The 17,727-nt window shown below is 32.5% G+C and overlaps 1 protein-coding gene, 1 long non-coding RNA gene and 1 other non-coding gene across 3 annotated transcripts; 2 read left to right on the top strand and 1 right to left on the bottom strand.

Moving 5' to 3' along the window:
* Positions 1 to 8,893: 8,893 nt before the first annotated feature.
* Positions 8,894 to 10,289, top strand: LOC145595640 (glucan endo-1,3-beta-glucosidase-like). Its single transcript, XM_081652057.1, has 2 exons — positions 8,894 to 8,957; positions 9,346 to 10,289. The coding sequence occupies exons 1-2, from the start codon at positions 8,894 to 8,896 to the stop codon at positions 10,287 to 10,289; spliced, it is 1,008 nt and encodes a 335-aa protein (XP_081508183.1).
* Positions 10,290 to 11,657: 1,368 nt separating this feature from the next.
* TRNAP-AGG (transfer RNA proline (anticodon AGG)) lies at positions 11,658 to 11,729 on the bottom strand. The gene has a single exon. It is a non-coding gene; the product is annotated as a tRNA-Pro (tRNA).
* Positions 11,730 to 11,798: 69 nt separating this feature from the next.
* Positions 11,799 to 15,637, top strand: LOC145595637 (uncharacterized). Its single transcript, XR_014102983.1, has 2 exons — positions 11,799 to 12,074; positions 15,355 to 15,637. It is a non-coding gene; the product is annotated as an uncharacterized LOC145595637 (long non-coding RNA).
* The last annotated feature ends 2,090 nt before the right edge of the window (positions 15,638 to 17,727 follow it).

Raw genomic sequence — 17,727 nt, 5'->3', positions numbered from 1 at the left:
TACGATTACATCGTATTTCGACAACATTATATGAAGAAATGTAGTTCCTAACTTTTTTAAATACATTGTATTTAGACAATATAATATACTTAATTAGTACTACATGTCTCCATACTTGCTAAAATGTGACACGGAGTAAAATTTTTGTAAAAACTAAATTCTATGTGAAAATCTTTATATAAAGAAAAAAAAATGCATGTTGAAGACGGTTTCGTTCAAAAATTATTGATTTTATGTGTAATATTAAGGTAAATATATGTTCATTGCCTTAATATACGGAGAAAAAAAATATTGCTAGTATTTACAAATTGTCCAACTAATTTTTCATGATATTCCTTTTGTACTCTCATTATCACCATAATAAGAATTACAAATAGTATAAATATATGGGTAACAATTTACACGAATAAAAAATTTAACAAGTTTGATTTACAAAATTTAAATTACAAAAACTTATATGGGTCAATAATTGAATATTACGATACATGTACAATATATGTACAAAAATAGTATTTCATATAATTTGGAAAGAAATTTTGGATTTGTTGGAGTATGCTATGAAATTTAAAAACATGTATTAGCATAATTTTTAACCTTTCATTATGATTGAACATATGCAGTGGGACAAGTCGGAGTATGCCATAGAATCGTTCCAGACAACTTACCTTCCGAGCAAGATGTCATTAACCTTTACAAATCCAACGAAATAGGAACCATGAGGCTCTTTAATCCCAATATAGCAGCCCTGCAAGCTAAGCCCTACAAGGCTTGACTGTGCATTATTTACTATACCTGGTCCTTTGTTTTCTGACGGTGGAAGGGACTATCAGAACTTATTCGACGCAATCGTGGATGGCGTGTACGCACCTCTAGGGAAGGCGGGTGCGCCTAATGTAAGGATCGTGGTGTCGAAAACTGGATGGCTGTCGGAAGGTGGAGATGATGCTACGGTTGGTTGAAAATGCAGGGAATTATTATCGGAACGTGATCGGTCATGTGAAGCAGGGGACTCCGTTGAAACCAGGGCAAGGAATTGAGACTTACTTGTGTTGCAATGTTTGATGAAGATAATAAACCAGGAGCTCCAAGTGAGCAACATTTTGGACTCTTTACTCCTAATCAACAGTCTAAGTATGGTCCACTCAATTTTAATCCATAGATTACATTTTATCAAAAAGGAATTTAAGGGATATATATTCTGATGACAATTGTATTATTCAAATAATTTATATAGTTTAATTTACTATATAGTTTTTAGGAGTAGTATTAATTTAATTAGAGTAACTTCCTTTTGTTACTAATACTAGTTTGATCATGCATGATAAAAAATAAAATTGTTATATTTTGGGCTTTTAATACTCCGTATATGTTTTGTGTGATGATTATATAACATGCAACTACAATTCTCATGTTTGGTAAGGGTGTATATTGATCGTAAACGAATTCAATTCAACCACATTATTATCAAATGTTTAAGTGAAAGGTTTGGATAACAATTATCATTACTTATGAGTAAAAGTTAATTTTCACCTATTTGTTACCTCTATCAAACTTAATTCGTTATTATGTTCAAGTGATTTCTTTCAATGGTTTAACCAAACAAATAAAAATTAAAGGTAAGATATATGCCCTACAAGGATAGCCTCGGCATCAAAACCATTCTCGGTGTCGCTAATGAAGATCTTCATGGTCTAGCCTCCTACCTAGCAATTGCTTCCCGATGGGTGAAAACCAACATTGTACCTTTTGCAACCGTGATTGAGTACATTGCAGCCAGTAATGAGATCCATTCTGCTTATCTAAAAACCACGAGTCTTACCATCAATGTAGAAAATTCTCAATAATGCACTTGATCTCGTTGCAAACAACTTAGCCACTCTGGTGAACAAATTCTTGTTTCGATTGTCATTGATACAAGCATACTCACAAAATACTTACCAACCATCTGCTAGTGAATTTGGTGATGCATGATATATGACCACGATAATCAACTCTCTAATTGGCATTTTCTCGTACTCTCGCCTATAGAGATTAAACATACCATTTACAAGAATGATTAACCCAGGCATGCAGCCTACAACAAAAAAAAAGAGGAATTGTTGAACATGAGGCATACTTCTGCAAGAAATGTCATCGAAAGACAGTACTAGAAAACAAGTCATTTTCGACGGAAAAATTCCGTCTAGAAAACAGAATTCCGTCAGAAATGGTCATCGGAAACGTATTTGTAGGAAATACGACCTTTTTCGACGGAATTTCCAACAGATATTGGGGCGTCATATGAGATTCTCCGGCTAGGAATTTTCCGACGGACTGTATTTCTTTGGAAATATCCGACAAAATTTTTGTCAGAAAACCTGCCGAAAAAATAAAATAAAAAAGACACACCACCACCAATACCGCCACCACCACTATAAAAAATAATAATAACATACAAAATTAAAAAAAAAAAAAAAAAAAAAAAAAAAAAAAAAAAAAAAAAAAAACCCTCAAGTTATTCCCCACAACCACCACCGACCTCCTAACAGTCATTGACCCACTAGCTACCACCATCCACTTCTAACCCTAACCCACCCATTAACCCTAACCGACCCACCCACCTAACCCTAAAATCACCCACTACTTCCTTGAACACCGACCCACCCACCTTACCCACCTAACCTAAAATTGACCCACCCACCTAACCTCAAAACTAGAGCTGATCAAAGTTGGCCCGGCCCGAATTTGGGCGGATTTTGGGCAGCATTTTTCGGCCCAAAATCGGGTAATGCCCGACTCGATCCGTTTTTATTTTTATTTTTTTGGCGGTCTTGGGAATGTGTTTTCAAGCTATTTTAGTTCATGTTTTTTGGCCCGGATCGATTTTGGCCCGAAAAAGCCCGTATGGCCCGACCATTTTGGGCGGTTTGGGCATGAAATTTTTTGCCTAAAGCTAGGCCCGGTCTAACCCAAGAAATGGGAAAAACTTTTACACCTCATCCTGCCCATTAATTAGGCTTACTTAAAACCAACCTAAACCCGCCACGACCCACCCACCTTACCCTAATTAAGATCGACCCAAATCCACCTACCACAACCCTAAAACAACAAACGGACCACCTAACCTTAAAACCGACGACCTAGACCACCTAACCCTAAAACCACCCAGATCCATCCATAAAACAAGTTGTGCATGATATAAGTTTCGTACTCATACGTATTACCAGAGTATGATATTGTAAATTTGTAATGTCATAAAACAATATAATGCTTTCTCCTCACGTGCTTTTTCCTAGCTAGTCATTTTATGTATAAAAAAAGGAAAATTGTCAAAAAAAAAAAAAAGAAAGAAAACATTTTAAAAGCACCATTTTGCGGAAAAAAAAACTGTTAAAAGTTTTTTGGTTAAAAAAAAAACCAATACGTTCATTTTTTTTGCAAGAGGAAACCCATTTCCTTAATTATCTTCTAATTTCCTCCTATTTATTATAGTTAACCTCTAACCCACCCAGTTACTTAATAATTAGGTTTAATTTATACATTAAAAAAAAACCACCACCAACCAACCACTCCTTCCCCTTCTTCCTCCCTTGGAAGCAACACCCTCACCCACCGAACCTGCCGCCCAGATGCCCCCCACCTCCGGCAACCTACCTCCACCGCCGGTTCACCCTTCCTTTTTACCCTTATTCCCGTTGGCGACCACCACCTCCCTTCGAATTTTTTGCTCTTATTTACTCAAACATGCTCAAATCAAGTCCAAATCAATTGCAATTTGCTTCTAAATCACCTAGCATCACATGCATACATACATACATACATACATACATACATACATACATACATACATACATACATACATACATGCATGCATGGTCAAAGCCAAAACAAGCATCAATTGCAAGCAAGATGCACAAAATTAAAAAAAAAAAAACCCCAAATCGATTTTCTAGGGTTTTCAAAATCAAGGAGGTGGTTCGTTGTCGGGCAGTGATTAGAGGGAAAGGAAGGGTCATCTAGCGGTGGAGGAGGTCGCCGGAGGTGGGGGATCTAGATAGCAAGTTCGGTGGTGTAATACCCCGTATTTTTAATGTATTTTATAAATTATTTATTTAATTATAAAATATATTTTGGGTCAAACTATTTTAATTATTGGATTATAGCTAAAGCAAGTATTTATATTTAGGCCAATAAGTATTTAATCAAAATGTAGCCCATCTTCATTATAAACCCAACCATCCTATTTTTATATTTGGGCCAACTCTTTTATCATCTAAGTTTATTATTTTTATGAAGCCCAAACCTACACTAATTACCCTACACTATAAATATCTACTAGATCCCCAAAATTTCCCACACAAAAAGGTTAGTCTTATTTTCTTCCCTTTTCTCTCCTCTTTTCATTCTAGCTATTTTGATGATTTTATTTATGGGTTTTGGTTTTAATTATTCAAAGTATGTTTGATTAGTATCATAATTATGTTTTGATGATTAAAGATTGTAAATTTTAAATAATAAAGTGTTTTATTTTCAGATTTCATAAAATTATAAGTTAGGGTTTTAAAATTATTAAAGACTTGATTTTTAGGGTTTTTATGAACAATTGATTTAGGGCTTTTATAGTAATGATATTTTGGAAATTTTGGTGATTATAACTACTAATTAGTTTAACTTAATTCCATATTATTTTGAACACATAAATTCGTGTTTTAATTTATAGATTCCCGTTCGTTAATATTAATCTCGTTTTAATCCCGATTAGGTTCTAAACTCATCCGATTTTGACAAAAAAGTAGTGTTTTCCATGTGAAAACAACGTTTTAAGAACGACTCACTCCCTTTGGCAGTGAGCACCACCCTCTCGTGGCCAAATTCAGCCTCTAAGTATGATTTTCGGGCAGTTTTTGATTTTTAACGAAGTTTTTTTAAAATTTTATCCTTGAGTTTAAAGGGTAAGAGATAATTTAATTTTTCTATGGATAATTTAAGTATGAAAATACATTTTGATGAAGTTTTAAAGAGGTTTTTGATTAGTTTAAAATGCTGGAATTTTATTTAAAGTAGTATAATTGTGATTTTAATAAAAGGGTGTGATAACCTATTAAAAAGGAGTTTAATTAGGGGTTTTTAAATAATTTTCAGATTATTCTAAATAGTTTAAAGTGAGTTTAAGTTGCTGGAAATTGTGTATACAAGAGTAATTAATTTAGTATTATTGTCCCTTTATGTAGGAGACTTGATTCGGGAATTGTTGTAGTGTTTTCGGCCACTTTATGGGCTTAATTGAGGTACGTTCGCGTACTTAGCATATTTGATGATGTAGAATCATGCTAGGTTTGGTTTCAATCAATTACAAGTAGCATCATGCTAAGGTTTATGTATTAAATTGTGAATTATTAGTATTGGTGATTGAATTATGAAGCATGAATTTATTTGTGATGATTTATGGATTGGAAATTATATTTTTGGCATGAGTATATGGACTACATATTTATTTATGGCATGTTAGAGAGCATGTTTAATTAAACTAATTGTTTAATTATGTTTAGAATATTGAAAAGGAATTTTATTATAGTCCATATAATTTTTATTGATGCATTAAGCATGAGGAAGGAGCTATATAAGTGTCTATGTACACAAGGAATAAATAGTATGTTGGTGCCTTTGTGCACTTAAGGTGTTTTTAACACCAAGGGATAGGATTGTTGGCGCTTTATGCGTTTAAGGTGTCTTTGACACTGAGGTAGTTTTAAAAAGGGTTCAACATTAAATTATATGTGGTCACTAATTATTCAAGAATTAAATTGGTATGTTTGTTTGATTGAATAATTATTGTTGATTGATTTATTATGCTTTGAGAGTCATCACCAAGTCCAATAACATGTAAATAACGTAAAGTGAAAGAGATTACGCACCAAAACTCTTGGAACGTATATACCTTGAGTATGAACATATGGGGGGAGTTATGTGACTTTATATTTGATCATAACTTCTAATGGAGTACAGGACGCTGTATATTCCCTTTTATTATTATGCGCTGGAATTCCGCCACCAATGTGTGGCATAGGTGATGCTGGCACGGTTAGCTCCCGTGTCAGTGGGCCTCAATTTATTGAGGTAGGTTTAGTTGGAAACCCGTTCGATGCGTAATCAACGCTAAATGAATTATTTAGTGTCCAGTTAAAGAGTCTTGTTGTTGGTTGTGTGTGCTTGTAAACAGGTGCAATGAGGTAAGTATGTGTGATGCTAGGAGTTGCATGTTAGTGTGTTTAAATATGCTTATGTACTCAGCTTTGCTGATTGTGTGTGTTGTTTGTGTCTGGCTATGTCTTTATCTTTGCCCTACGATGATCCATTTTAATGGAGAGTAGTGGGGGCAAGTGGAGATAATCTTTTCAGGTGTTGAAACATATTCATGACGGGGCATGAGTGAAGAGCGAATCATGCTAGTTTCTATTAGTTGAGATGTGGTTTATTGCATTCAAATATTATATTATATTATGTTATGCTTATGAGACTAACGCAAAGGTTTTCATAATTTAATTGGTTTTGATAAGGGCCTTCAATGGTTCCAAGTTGTAGGTTGATTTTATTTGACTTCGTTTGACTTTGGTTTTAATCTTTACTTTCGTTTGGTTGACTTTTAAGTTGACTCGTTTTTGAATGGTTTTGAGTTAAGTCTTCCGCTGTGTGTCTTTGATAATTGCCTTAGCCATTTTCACGGTGGCGATAATGTCTTAGATATTCCTAAATCGTATTTTAAAAAGAGTAAAGTGTATTTTAAAGGAAAGGAATTTCTAGAGTGTTACAGGTGGGGGAGGGGGTTGATGCCATGGGAGGAGGAATGAGGAGGAAGGGGAGGGGGGAAAGGGAGGAGGAAAGGGACGGGGGTGGTGGTTTTTTATATATCTTAATTAAATCTAATTATTTAATGTTCGTTTGGCGTCACAATGTTTTTGTTTTTAAAAATCATATGATATGTGTTATATAATGTAGCAAAAATTAGTCAAACTTATTATAATAAATCAAAAATTAGTAAAACTTATTAAAATCATGATAATTTTGAAAACTGACAACAAAAAAAGTAGAAACACCTTTTTCTTGTTTTCTGTTTTTGGTTTTTTTTTTAAAAAAAAAAAATAAAATAAAAAAAAATAAAAATAAAAAAAAAAAAAAACTGAAAACTGAAAACAAAACAACAATGTCAAACAAGCCCTTAGTAATTTGGTAGGTAAGTGGTTAGTTAGAAGAAGTTAGAGTCTAATTAAGGTAATTAGAGGGTAATTAGAGAAATAGGTACCCTCTCGCAAAAAAAATTAAACGCAGTAGTTTTTTTTAAGGGTTTTTTTTCGTAAAATGGTGTTTTAAAAGGGTTTTTTTTTTAAAAAAAAAAAAAAATTACCTATGAAAAAAGGAAAGGAAAAAAAAAAAAAAAAAAAAATCCTTTTCGCTTTATTTTTGAGCTTTTAATTATTTTTTTTTTATTGGGTTGTAGTAAGTGTTGTTAATATAAAGAGGCCCAAAAACAAGTGACTCTATGAGGCCGCAGCCCAAATAGGTACACTAATAAGCTATGCATGTCTAGCTAAGCTTAGAGATACTTGTATTGCCTAAGTTAACATCAAACCATTCCTTGTTTAGCATAACAACTTAACAAGCACAAAAGGGATGAGAAATTGTTTGTATCAGAAGTGACCTATAACCAACTTCGACCATCATTGCCTTATTGGTTATTAATCTTATTATACACGTATAAATAAAGATATAGTCACATAAAATACTGTTAGATTTGTCTTAATGTATAGTTTTGAGACATTAATAGCTATTTAACAATTTAATTTATTGACTTAGCGAAGTGAAGAGTCAAATTTGTGTATTGACACAAAACAATCAAACAAAAATCAAAATATAAATAAAACAAGTGAATAGCTAGTTATTAATTAGGTCATGTTCACTCCACCTTATGTTTATTGAACTTAAATTTTTTATTAATTCATTACAGAATTGAAATTAATTTTTCTAAACTGAATTTTTTAAAAATGGTTTTCTATTATATTTAAGTTACTAAAATCACTTATACTGAACTGTAATTATATTAAGTGAATTTTTTTTTTAAGGTGAAATAAGCATGGTCTTAGTTATGATATCACTCTATTAATTATTTATTTATGAAAAATATTAAATTAAATTTAAATTTAAACTAAAATGAAAAAGTCTTCTTTATTTGCCTCACACTTCTTTGAATGCAACGTTAAAGTTTTGGTTAGTTATTATTAGTACTCCATCATTTTACTGTTAATTGTGCTCTTTTGTGTTTTAGTTACTAGACATGTATCATTGTATCATGTATGCGGTCTTAGTGTCTTACAAAGATACGATCATCTTTAATCTTTATAGTAGTTTTAAGCTAAATAATTAAATGTAAATTAATATGTAAAGAAAATATCTTCTATAATTTTTTTTTTAATTGATAGGAAAAATATATTGTATTCATATACATTGTATGTAGACAATATTATACTCCATCATTGCAAATATGACAGGGAGTAAAATTTACGTAAAAATACAATGTGAAAATCTTTACATATAGAAAGAAAATGAATGTTGAAGACAATTTTACTAATGTCCAAAATTTATTGATTTATGTCCAAAAATAATTGTGTTCTATTAAGGTAAATATATGTCCATTGACACGAAGGAAAAGATATTGCAAGTATATATTGACGAATTCCCTAATTTAATATTTCATGATATTCCGATCCTCTTGAATTCTCGTTATTACCATAATAAAATTACAAATAGTATAAATATATGCATGCATCTAATGAATTTCAAACGACCAACTAGAGTTTGTTATTTCTCTTAAAATATTGAATACATACATTCATCGATCAATAAACCTATTTGTTTTATAATGGCTGCTTCTGCGATGCTATTGCTTGTTATGGTATACTTATTCCTTAATGTACACCAAACAGGTACATAATCTAATTGTAATTACAAGTATTAAGTTTTACTAGTTTCAGTCTAGTTGGACTAATTTTATTTTATTTTGAATTATTTTGATCTGACTTGGTTTAATTTGGCTTGCTGTAATATATGATGTTCAATTATGATTAAAATTTGAAGTTATTTTTACAATAATAAATCAAGTAAAATTCAATTTATGATTTGTAGTTTTCGAAGAATTTATAAATACATAAACTAATAAAAATTCTAGTTTATGCTTTAAAATGATTGAAATAAGTTGAAGGGAACACATTTTGGATCACTTTATTTAAGTAGCTAGTCTTTTCTTTTCTTGCTCTTTGTTATTTTTTACATAAAGGATACAACATAATTTAAACCTTACATTATATTATGCAGTGGGACAAATTGGAGTATGCTACGGTAATGTTGCAGACAACTTGCCATCCGAGCAGGATGTTATAAACCTTTATAAATCCAATGCAATAGGAACTATGAGGCTCTTTAATCCCAATGTAGCAGCTCTCCAAGCCCTACAAGGCTCCGGCATTAAAACCATTGTCGGTATCGCTAACGGAGACCTTCCGTCTATAGCCTCAGACCCATCAGTTGCCGCCCAATGGGTGCAAACCAATGTCGTCCCTTTTGCAAGTGTGATCAAGTACATTGCTGTCGGTAATGAAATCCATCCTGATTATCAGGAAGCCCCGGCAGTGTTACCAGCAATGCAAAACATTCAGAATGCACTCGTTGCAAACAACTTAGGTGGACAGATTTTGGTTTCGACGGCCATTGATACGAGCTTACTAACAAATACTTACCCACCATCAGCAAGTGAATTTGGTGATGCAGGTTACATTTCCCCGATAATCAACTTTCTAACTAGCAATGGTTCACCTTTGTTGGTTAATGTTTACCCTTATTTCGCTCGTATTAGTGATAGTCAAAATATAAGGCTTGACTATGCATTATTTACCGCATCTGATCCTGTGATTTCTGACGGTGGAAGGGACTATCAGAACTTATTCGATGCAATCGTGGATGGTGTGTACGCGGCGTTAGGGAAGGCGGGTGCACCTAATGTAGTGATTGTGGTGTCAGAAACTGGGTGGCCGTCAGAAGGTGGAGATGATGCTACGGTTGAAAATGCAAGGACTTATTATCGGAATGTCATCGGGCATGTGAAGCATGGGACCCCCCTGAAACCAGAGCAAGGAATTGAGACATATTTGTTTGCTATGTTTGATGAAGATAATAAACCAGGAGCTCCAAGTGAACATCATTTTGGACTCTTTACTCCTGATCAACAACCTAAGTATGGTCCACTCAATTTCAATTCATAGATTACATCGTTAAAATCTGATGGTAATTGTACAATTCATAGTTGACTATTTAATTAGTTATTAGAAGAATTAATTAAATAAGAGTAAGTTCCCTTTGTTAGGAATCATACTAGTTCATCGTGATAAGAAATAAATTTGTTACATTTTGGTTTTTTATTTATTATATTTTCTATTCCTGTTGATTTGTGTTATGATGATATTTTATATTCATATTGAAATGTGTTGTGATGATACTAAATTATACGGAGATTAGTTTGATTGTACTTTTGGGGTTAATCAATTAGATAAGATTGGTAATGAAGGTTTGGAAGAAATTTGATCTCATGTTTGGTAAGGGTTTTTTATTGATTGAAACATATTCAATTTAACCATTATTATTATAAGTGTTTGACTGGAAGGTTTGGTTAACAATTACAATTACCATTACCTAGGGGTAATTGTTTATTTTCACCTATTGTGGTAGAACAACTATTTTACCAAAGAAGAAAAAGGGTGTTTATTTTGTTTAAATTTAAGTGATTCCTTTCAATGGTGTAACCAAACAAATGAAGTGGTAAGAGTTAAATGAAACACACACATACTACATAATTAGTTGATAACTAGTATTGTATGACATTATCCTTTCAATTTCAATCCTCTAGAATGATTCCAACTCCAAAGAAAATCATATAGTTCTAGATTCTTCTACACAAGAATACTCAAAGCACTTAATAACTTTTTGATGAAAAGCATTGCAAATTACATTATTCTTATTCACCAAGTGTACTTTTGGCAGAAATATATTTCAACCATTATCTTTAGTGGGGCAAAATTTAGAGGAACCCCAAATCCTAGTTCATTTGGAACTTGTTTAACCCATCAAACGACGCAGCATTGTATTATTGTCAATGTGTGTTCAATGAAAATCTTTAGCCTTTTAATTAAAAAATAATCTTCTTCATGTTTCAAAAAATTAAAAAAAAAATCTTCTATAGAGGAATGAAGGTGGTGCCTTGGTAGTCCATGGGTACACAAAACTAGGTCCCGCTTATTTGCTTAACGACTCTGGATGCTTTTGATGGTGTTGAAGACAACTCGTGAGGTCACGAGAACATGCTACTTTTTAGGTTTTTCCTATACGTTGCTATGATTTTTTTTTTTTTTGGCGAATACGTTGCTATGATTTTAAAGGTTCCTTTTTCAATTTATTGAATTAATATTGACTTTTTACGCATTAAATTAGGTGAATGAGATTGAAGTTTATTTATTTATTTAGTAAGCTAGTTTGATATTTGCATATAGGTGTTGCAAAAATATCATGTATAGTTTAAATTATATGAGTACTATTTAACTAACAATAATGATTATCACTTTCAAATTTTTAAAAAAGGGGCATTCCGAGAATTGAACTCGGGACCTCTCGCACCCTAAGCGAGAATCATACCACTAGACCAAATGCCCGTTCTTGTTACTTTATCTCTCTTTTAATTATATACCCGTAAAATTCATGATAATGGGCCTAAAAAGGTCCTCTTGTTCCTCGGAATACTCAAATACAAAATCAAACATTGAAATCTGACCCAATTTAACATCTGAAATCACAAATTCATCTCCTTCAATTTTAGGGTTCTTACCAAATTCCAAAAAGTTTGAAAAAAAAAGGGGATTTTTCTGAAAATGGTTGGAGCATCATCAACTGGAATGTTCAAGTTTTTGAAGCCATCTATGAGACCTCAACCTACTGATATCAAAGCTGCCGTTGGTTGGGGTGTTGCTGCCGCCACTGCTGGCCTTTATCTTGTTCAGGTTTTTCTCTCTCCTCCCTTTTTTTGTTGATTTTTTTGTTAATTTGATTGAAATTTGAATTTTTTGCGTGATATTTCATCTGGGTTTTTTGATTGAGTGGGATTTGTTTGTGGGGTGCTGAAATCCTTTTGATTTTGATTTGATAGCAGTTGGGATTAGATCTGATGGGTGTGAATTGGTTTGATGCAATTATGTGTATGATTTTTTCGCATTTTTGGTTTGTTTTGGGTTGATTTACATCTATAAAGGTGGGTAGAAAGTAAAGGTTGACTATGTTAAAGTAATTAATAGCAGAATTGTTGAAGAACTTTTTGGGTTTAAATCTTTGGGATTAGTTGATGATTAAATGTTGATTCTGGTTTGCATCATGAATTGCATGAATTATGTAATAGGGTTCTTCTAATTTACGATTGTGTTTGATTGGACTCTTCAATTTGTGTTTATGTATTCCATACTCGTGTTGAATCCTTGACATCTTATGGATACTTTAACACTTCAGAAGATGGAACTTTGTTATTTGATTGTTGAGTCTGATACTTGGATGTGATTTATTGTGTTATTAACTACGGATTTTTAATTTATGTTCATTTATGGAGTAGTGTGTGCGATTTGGTAATTTGGGTCAATTTGGATGATTCAAAAGAAACATTGTCCTCTTCGATCAAAATATGTAGCTCAAAACTTTAGCTTTCAAGTTGATCTTTTCGGTTGAAGCAAATGGTTGTTTTTTCATTCTAAGTCATTGGTTTGAGAGGATTTGTGATTCGCTATTTCCCATTTGACTCGTTCCTTGAAGAGGTTATCCCCATGTGTTGTCCTTGTGAATTGTTGCCTCCATCTGAAGTTAGCATTGGCAAACACTTGAGCTGCTAAATTTGCTGTATTAGCTGCTTTTATGGGGCAGGATCAGTGAAATATGAAGCGGTGATGTATACAGACATGTAATGACTTGTGGATTTGATTGTAAATCATAAATGAACCTCTAAGGGACTAGGTTTTTACTCACCTCTGCAATATGCTTTTATAGGGAAAATCACTTTCTAAATATCATTGTTATACACATAGTACTTCCTCCATTCTGTATAACTTGTACGAATTTAGACTTTTACACTATTAACATACTTTTTTTGTGATTTATATGCAAGTAGTGTGTAGTCATTTGGAATCTTATCTAATTCATCTCAATTTATACTTTTAAATTATCAACTTTTTTCTAATTTTTATCAATCAAAGCCTTAATCCCAAAAGTGGGGTCGGCTAACATGAACCAAATATGATTATTCCGTGTAGTCATCGACATAAATCTTTCTCCTCCATCCCTTACGATCCAAAACTTCATCCTCATGTAAATCCATGCATTTCATATCTTCCTAACTCCTTCCAACCAAGTCATTTTTGGTCTACCTCTCCCTCGTTTAATCTCTCCATGGTCCCACTCTTCCACTTTTCGCACAGGTGCACCCTCGGGTCTCCGTCTTACATGACCAAACCAACGCAGGCGATATTACCTTAGTTTATCTGCAATGCCTGCCACTCCTACTTTCTTCCGAACAACCTCATTTCTGATTCTATCTCTTAAATACATATTTACCATCAAAGATATGCATTAGTAAACAGGAAAACCCTAAATGGTGCTATTATAAAGAAAAGAAGTATTTATTAGGGGCAGCATTTATTTCCACTTTGATTATGCTTTGAAGCAAAACATTTTGAATTTCTTGTTGTTAGATCAATCATACATGTATGAGATTGTTGAGAAAACATTAACACTCTTTTGCTGAAAGTCTCATGAGGATAATAAAGGAGCACATTTTCCTTGGAAATTTTGAAGCAAGTTGCCACCTGAAATATCTTTGAGACTGGCATTTCTTGCTGAGGTTTTGGATTCTTATAAAATTACTTGAGAGATTGGAGTAGACTAAGCTGTAAAAAGGTTTATGGGTTATGGTGTTTGTTTTATTTATGTTTAAAGCATGGATGGCGTGATTGCGTGAAGTAGATGAGTGGCTTATTTAAGCTATAAGTTTGAGTTGAACTTTTGTATTTAAAGTTATGTCAAGGATATGCTTTGGCTGCAAATCCAGATAGGATATCCAGATTGGTGGTGTTGTTGAATTCCTATTCTGATGCATATGTTTATGCATTCTTGGAGTTTTGTTTAGTTTAAATTTACATCGAAGAGATAAATTAGTGGGGACTTGGGTTCTATGATGTTTTGGATCTAAATTGGAGTTGTACGAACCCCCTTATCCATCTCAAGTGACACTAGTTGTCTAGTTCTATTACTGGTTTGGAAATTGGAAGACATGGCTCAAAACTAGCCCCATTTGCAACCTTTTAAAACATCTCACTAGCACTTATCCTACCAGGCTCTGCTGTATAACTTTTAGTGTCTCAATCTTATGCTGTGAGGGCACTTGCCCTCGGTAGTTGGTATGTACTTTTAAAAGTTTGGATATGATTATTGATGAGGGGTTTTTATCAGTAATGAATTTGACTTTTGTGTCAAGAGGTGTACAAAAGACTTTTGATCTAACTGAGCATGGAAATTTGGCTATGGATTTGAGTAGGACTTTTGACAAGAGGTGTATAACATAATCCAGCGGCTTTGATATTTTTGAGTGCTTGCTTGTTTGTGTTTCTCAGTTGCGTGACATGCTTGTACTAGTGTTACCAATGAACCTATGGAAAGACCATATATAAGCCCTCATGAAGGATGTGACTCAAATTTATCAATGGACCTTTTGTATAAGATTTGATTATTGTCACTCCCTCACCACTTTAATAAGGAATAAGGATAGATAATCTATTCACAAAAACCTATGGAAACACCATGTCTTATCCCTCATAATGAAGGATATATTGTGACACTCGCCATTACTCAGTTTTAGAATGGGGCTTAGGGAAACTAATGACAAACCAATGATGCATCATTACTCATGGGAGGAATTCTGACAACCTTTTTCTGAACATCCTAAATTAGTTTGTGCAGCTGTTTGTTTCGGATGGAAAGAGTTCATTTGGAATCGGTAAGATACACATGCATAAGATTCTTTAGATGTGCTGACCAAAGTACTTGTCAGTCTCGTAATTTGGTGATCATTGTTAAAAAAAAAAAAAGTGTCGTCTCAGATTTGGTGGTCGTAGTAAAAAAAAAATTCATATGTAACATAACAGATGTTCCTTTTGATCTTAAATTCATATGCATAAAATTGGTTATCAGTCATTAGCTGTACATGCCATTTTTCTCTTATCTAACCATTTCCGTTCTTTTTCGCAGCCCTGGGGTTGGATCAAGAGGACTTTTATTGAAAAGCAAGAAGAGCAGAATTAAAATATGTTTTAGCCTGCAAAATCCAGTCTTCAGAATATATTGAACTCAGCCTTGAATCTAATAAATACCTTTTGTTTTTTCGTTAAGATATCGAGGCTTTTTTGTCATGAGTTTTGGGCCTTTGGCAATTGACTATGAAATCGAATTTAGATGATTACTGTTGTTTGATGTTTTATTTCATGCTTACAATAAGCACTTCTGATTTCTATTGGAGATTGATTTTCATGTATATTATCCTGGCATATCACTCGCTGTACATTTTCTAATTTAGTTCTGCTGAATGCTTTCAGGATTGAGAATTCGATATTAATTTATTTTTATATTAATACCTATTCCAAAACATGATGATGAATTCTTTGATAAATTAATAAAAATTATGGTCAAAGTTAGCATAGATAGTGATAAAGGTTAAACTGTGTCAATTAATATGGATGCATTATGCATATCATGCAAATTCCCTGAACATTCTAGAGAATACATGAAGTTGGAAGCAAATAGGAGCAATGGGTCATGAACTTTAGAGAACATTATAGCCACAAAATTGATGAAAAATTGAAGTTCTACCATCTTCTAAGCATACCATTTGGTCACCATCCCTATCTATCTATATATAATTGATGTTGCTCATACAATCAAGTATTCACATAAGAAGCCATATAGTATAAGCCTTCCTACACATTAACCCTATATCTCTGCTTATATATGGATTAGGGATTTTCATTTTCAAAATTTTAAATTTATATATATGAATAAATATCTACATTTCGTGACGTATGTCGAATTTTTGTCTCATATCAATATTTATCAAACTATAATTATGTGATGATAGGAATACCTAGTCTACCATTTGTTAATTGAATCAATCGAAACATGTAGTATTTTTTGAAAATTTACCCAATTATAAAAAATATAGGAATTTATATTTTTAATAAATTTGCATTGTTTTCTTCCAAGATTGTGTAGTGCTGTGTTTTTCAAAGAATAACAACCGAGGGATAGCTCAATTGGCATACCGCTAATTTGAAGAATTTCTTATTGATTTCGATCAATGTAAATGGATTAATTATATAACATAAAAGTTTGACATATTGTGATGACGGGTAATATCGCCTGCGTTGGTTTGGTCATGTAAGACAGAGACCCGAGGCACGGTTAATATCGGAATTATTCATATCGGATTGAAAGAATTTTTTATTTTGGTAAATTACGAAAGAGGCACGGTTCTCAAAATTCATGCAATAATACAAATTTGCAAATTAATCCAACTTTTAATCAACTAGGTAGACGCGATGCGCGCGCCATAGCTAATCATATCCGGAATCTCTTTCGGTTTAACCTTATCTCACAAATTTAATAATTCGCAACATAATGAAATAAAATATATAAATTAATATATTTAGGGGTATTAATGTCCACACATTATTCTTAAGAGTTAAAAATGAAGAGGTAATAATCATAATGAGAGTAAATAAGTAAATAAATATTTTAAATGGTATACTTATCCAAACACTATTCATTAAAAAAACTTGTACATATTAATGAGGGTATATATATAAATACACATTTTAAAGGGTATAATTATAATAACACTATTTGTAAGAGTAATCTTATACTTTGTATAAGGTAGAGATTTAAACATGATAATAACATAGTAATGCATGAGTGCATGACGCAAGTAGTGAAGTAAGTGTCAAAGATGGAATATACAAGTTTCCAACTTAGGTTGGAAACTATTCTTGCGTGAAACTAATTGATATTCGATTATCTTATCTAATTGGAATTACGTGATTGAGGATGATATTGTACTTGAATTTTGATACTTCCTCTATTTTTTCTTTTATCTTCTCGTGATTAAACAAAAGTTTACATCCATTCATTGGGTACACAATACGATGTACTACCTCCGTTAATTATTATGTGCAACTTTGAAATATTTTATATCTCACAAATAATACCCCAAAATTGCACATAATAATTAACGAAGGTAGTATTAAAAATTTTAAATATCATTAATCATGCTGGGTTGGATTTCACTATCTCTACTCTTTATTAATAGTGGATAGATTAAGTTTTTTTCGCAATATATTTACTTTTTTTTTTTTTTTTTTTTTTTTTTTTTTTGTGTTTTATCAATGTACCTATTTGAAATGTTTTAGGGCCTGTTCATATTTACTTAATTTCATTTCAGTTCAGCTTCTAATTTTCTTCTCTCATAAAATATTCATTTCAGTTCTGTTTAGTTCAGTTCTGTTCAGTAAATGTGAACAGACCCTTAGTATGAGTTCAACATTTGACCATAATGTCACATTTATATGCAAA

Source organism: Chenopodium album, chromosome 19, assembly GCF_948465745.1.
Source record: "Chenopodium album chromosome 19, dcCheAlbu1.1, whole genome shotgun sequence".
NCBI classification, from domain to species: domain Eukaryota; kingdom Viridiplantae; phylum Streptophyta; class Magnoliopsida; order Caryophyllales; family Amaranthaceae; genus Chenopodium; species Chenopodium album.
This window is presented reverse-complemented; position numbering and strand designations above follow the sequence as displayed.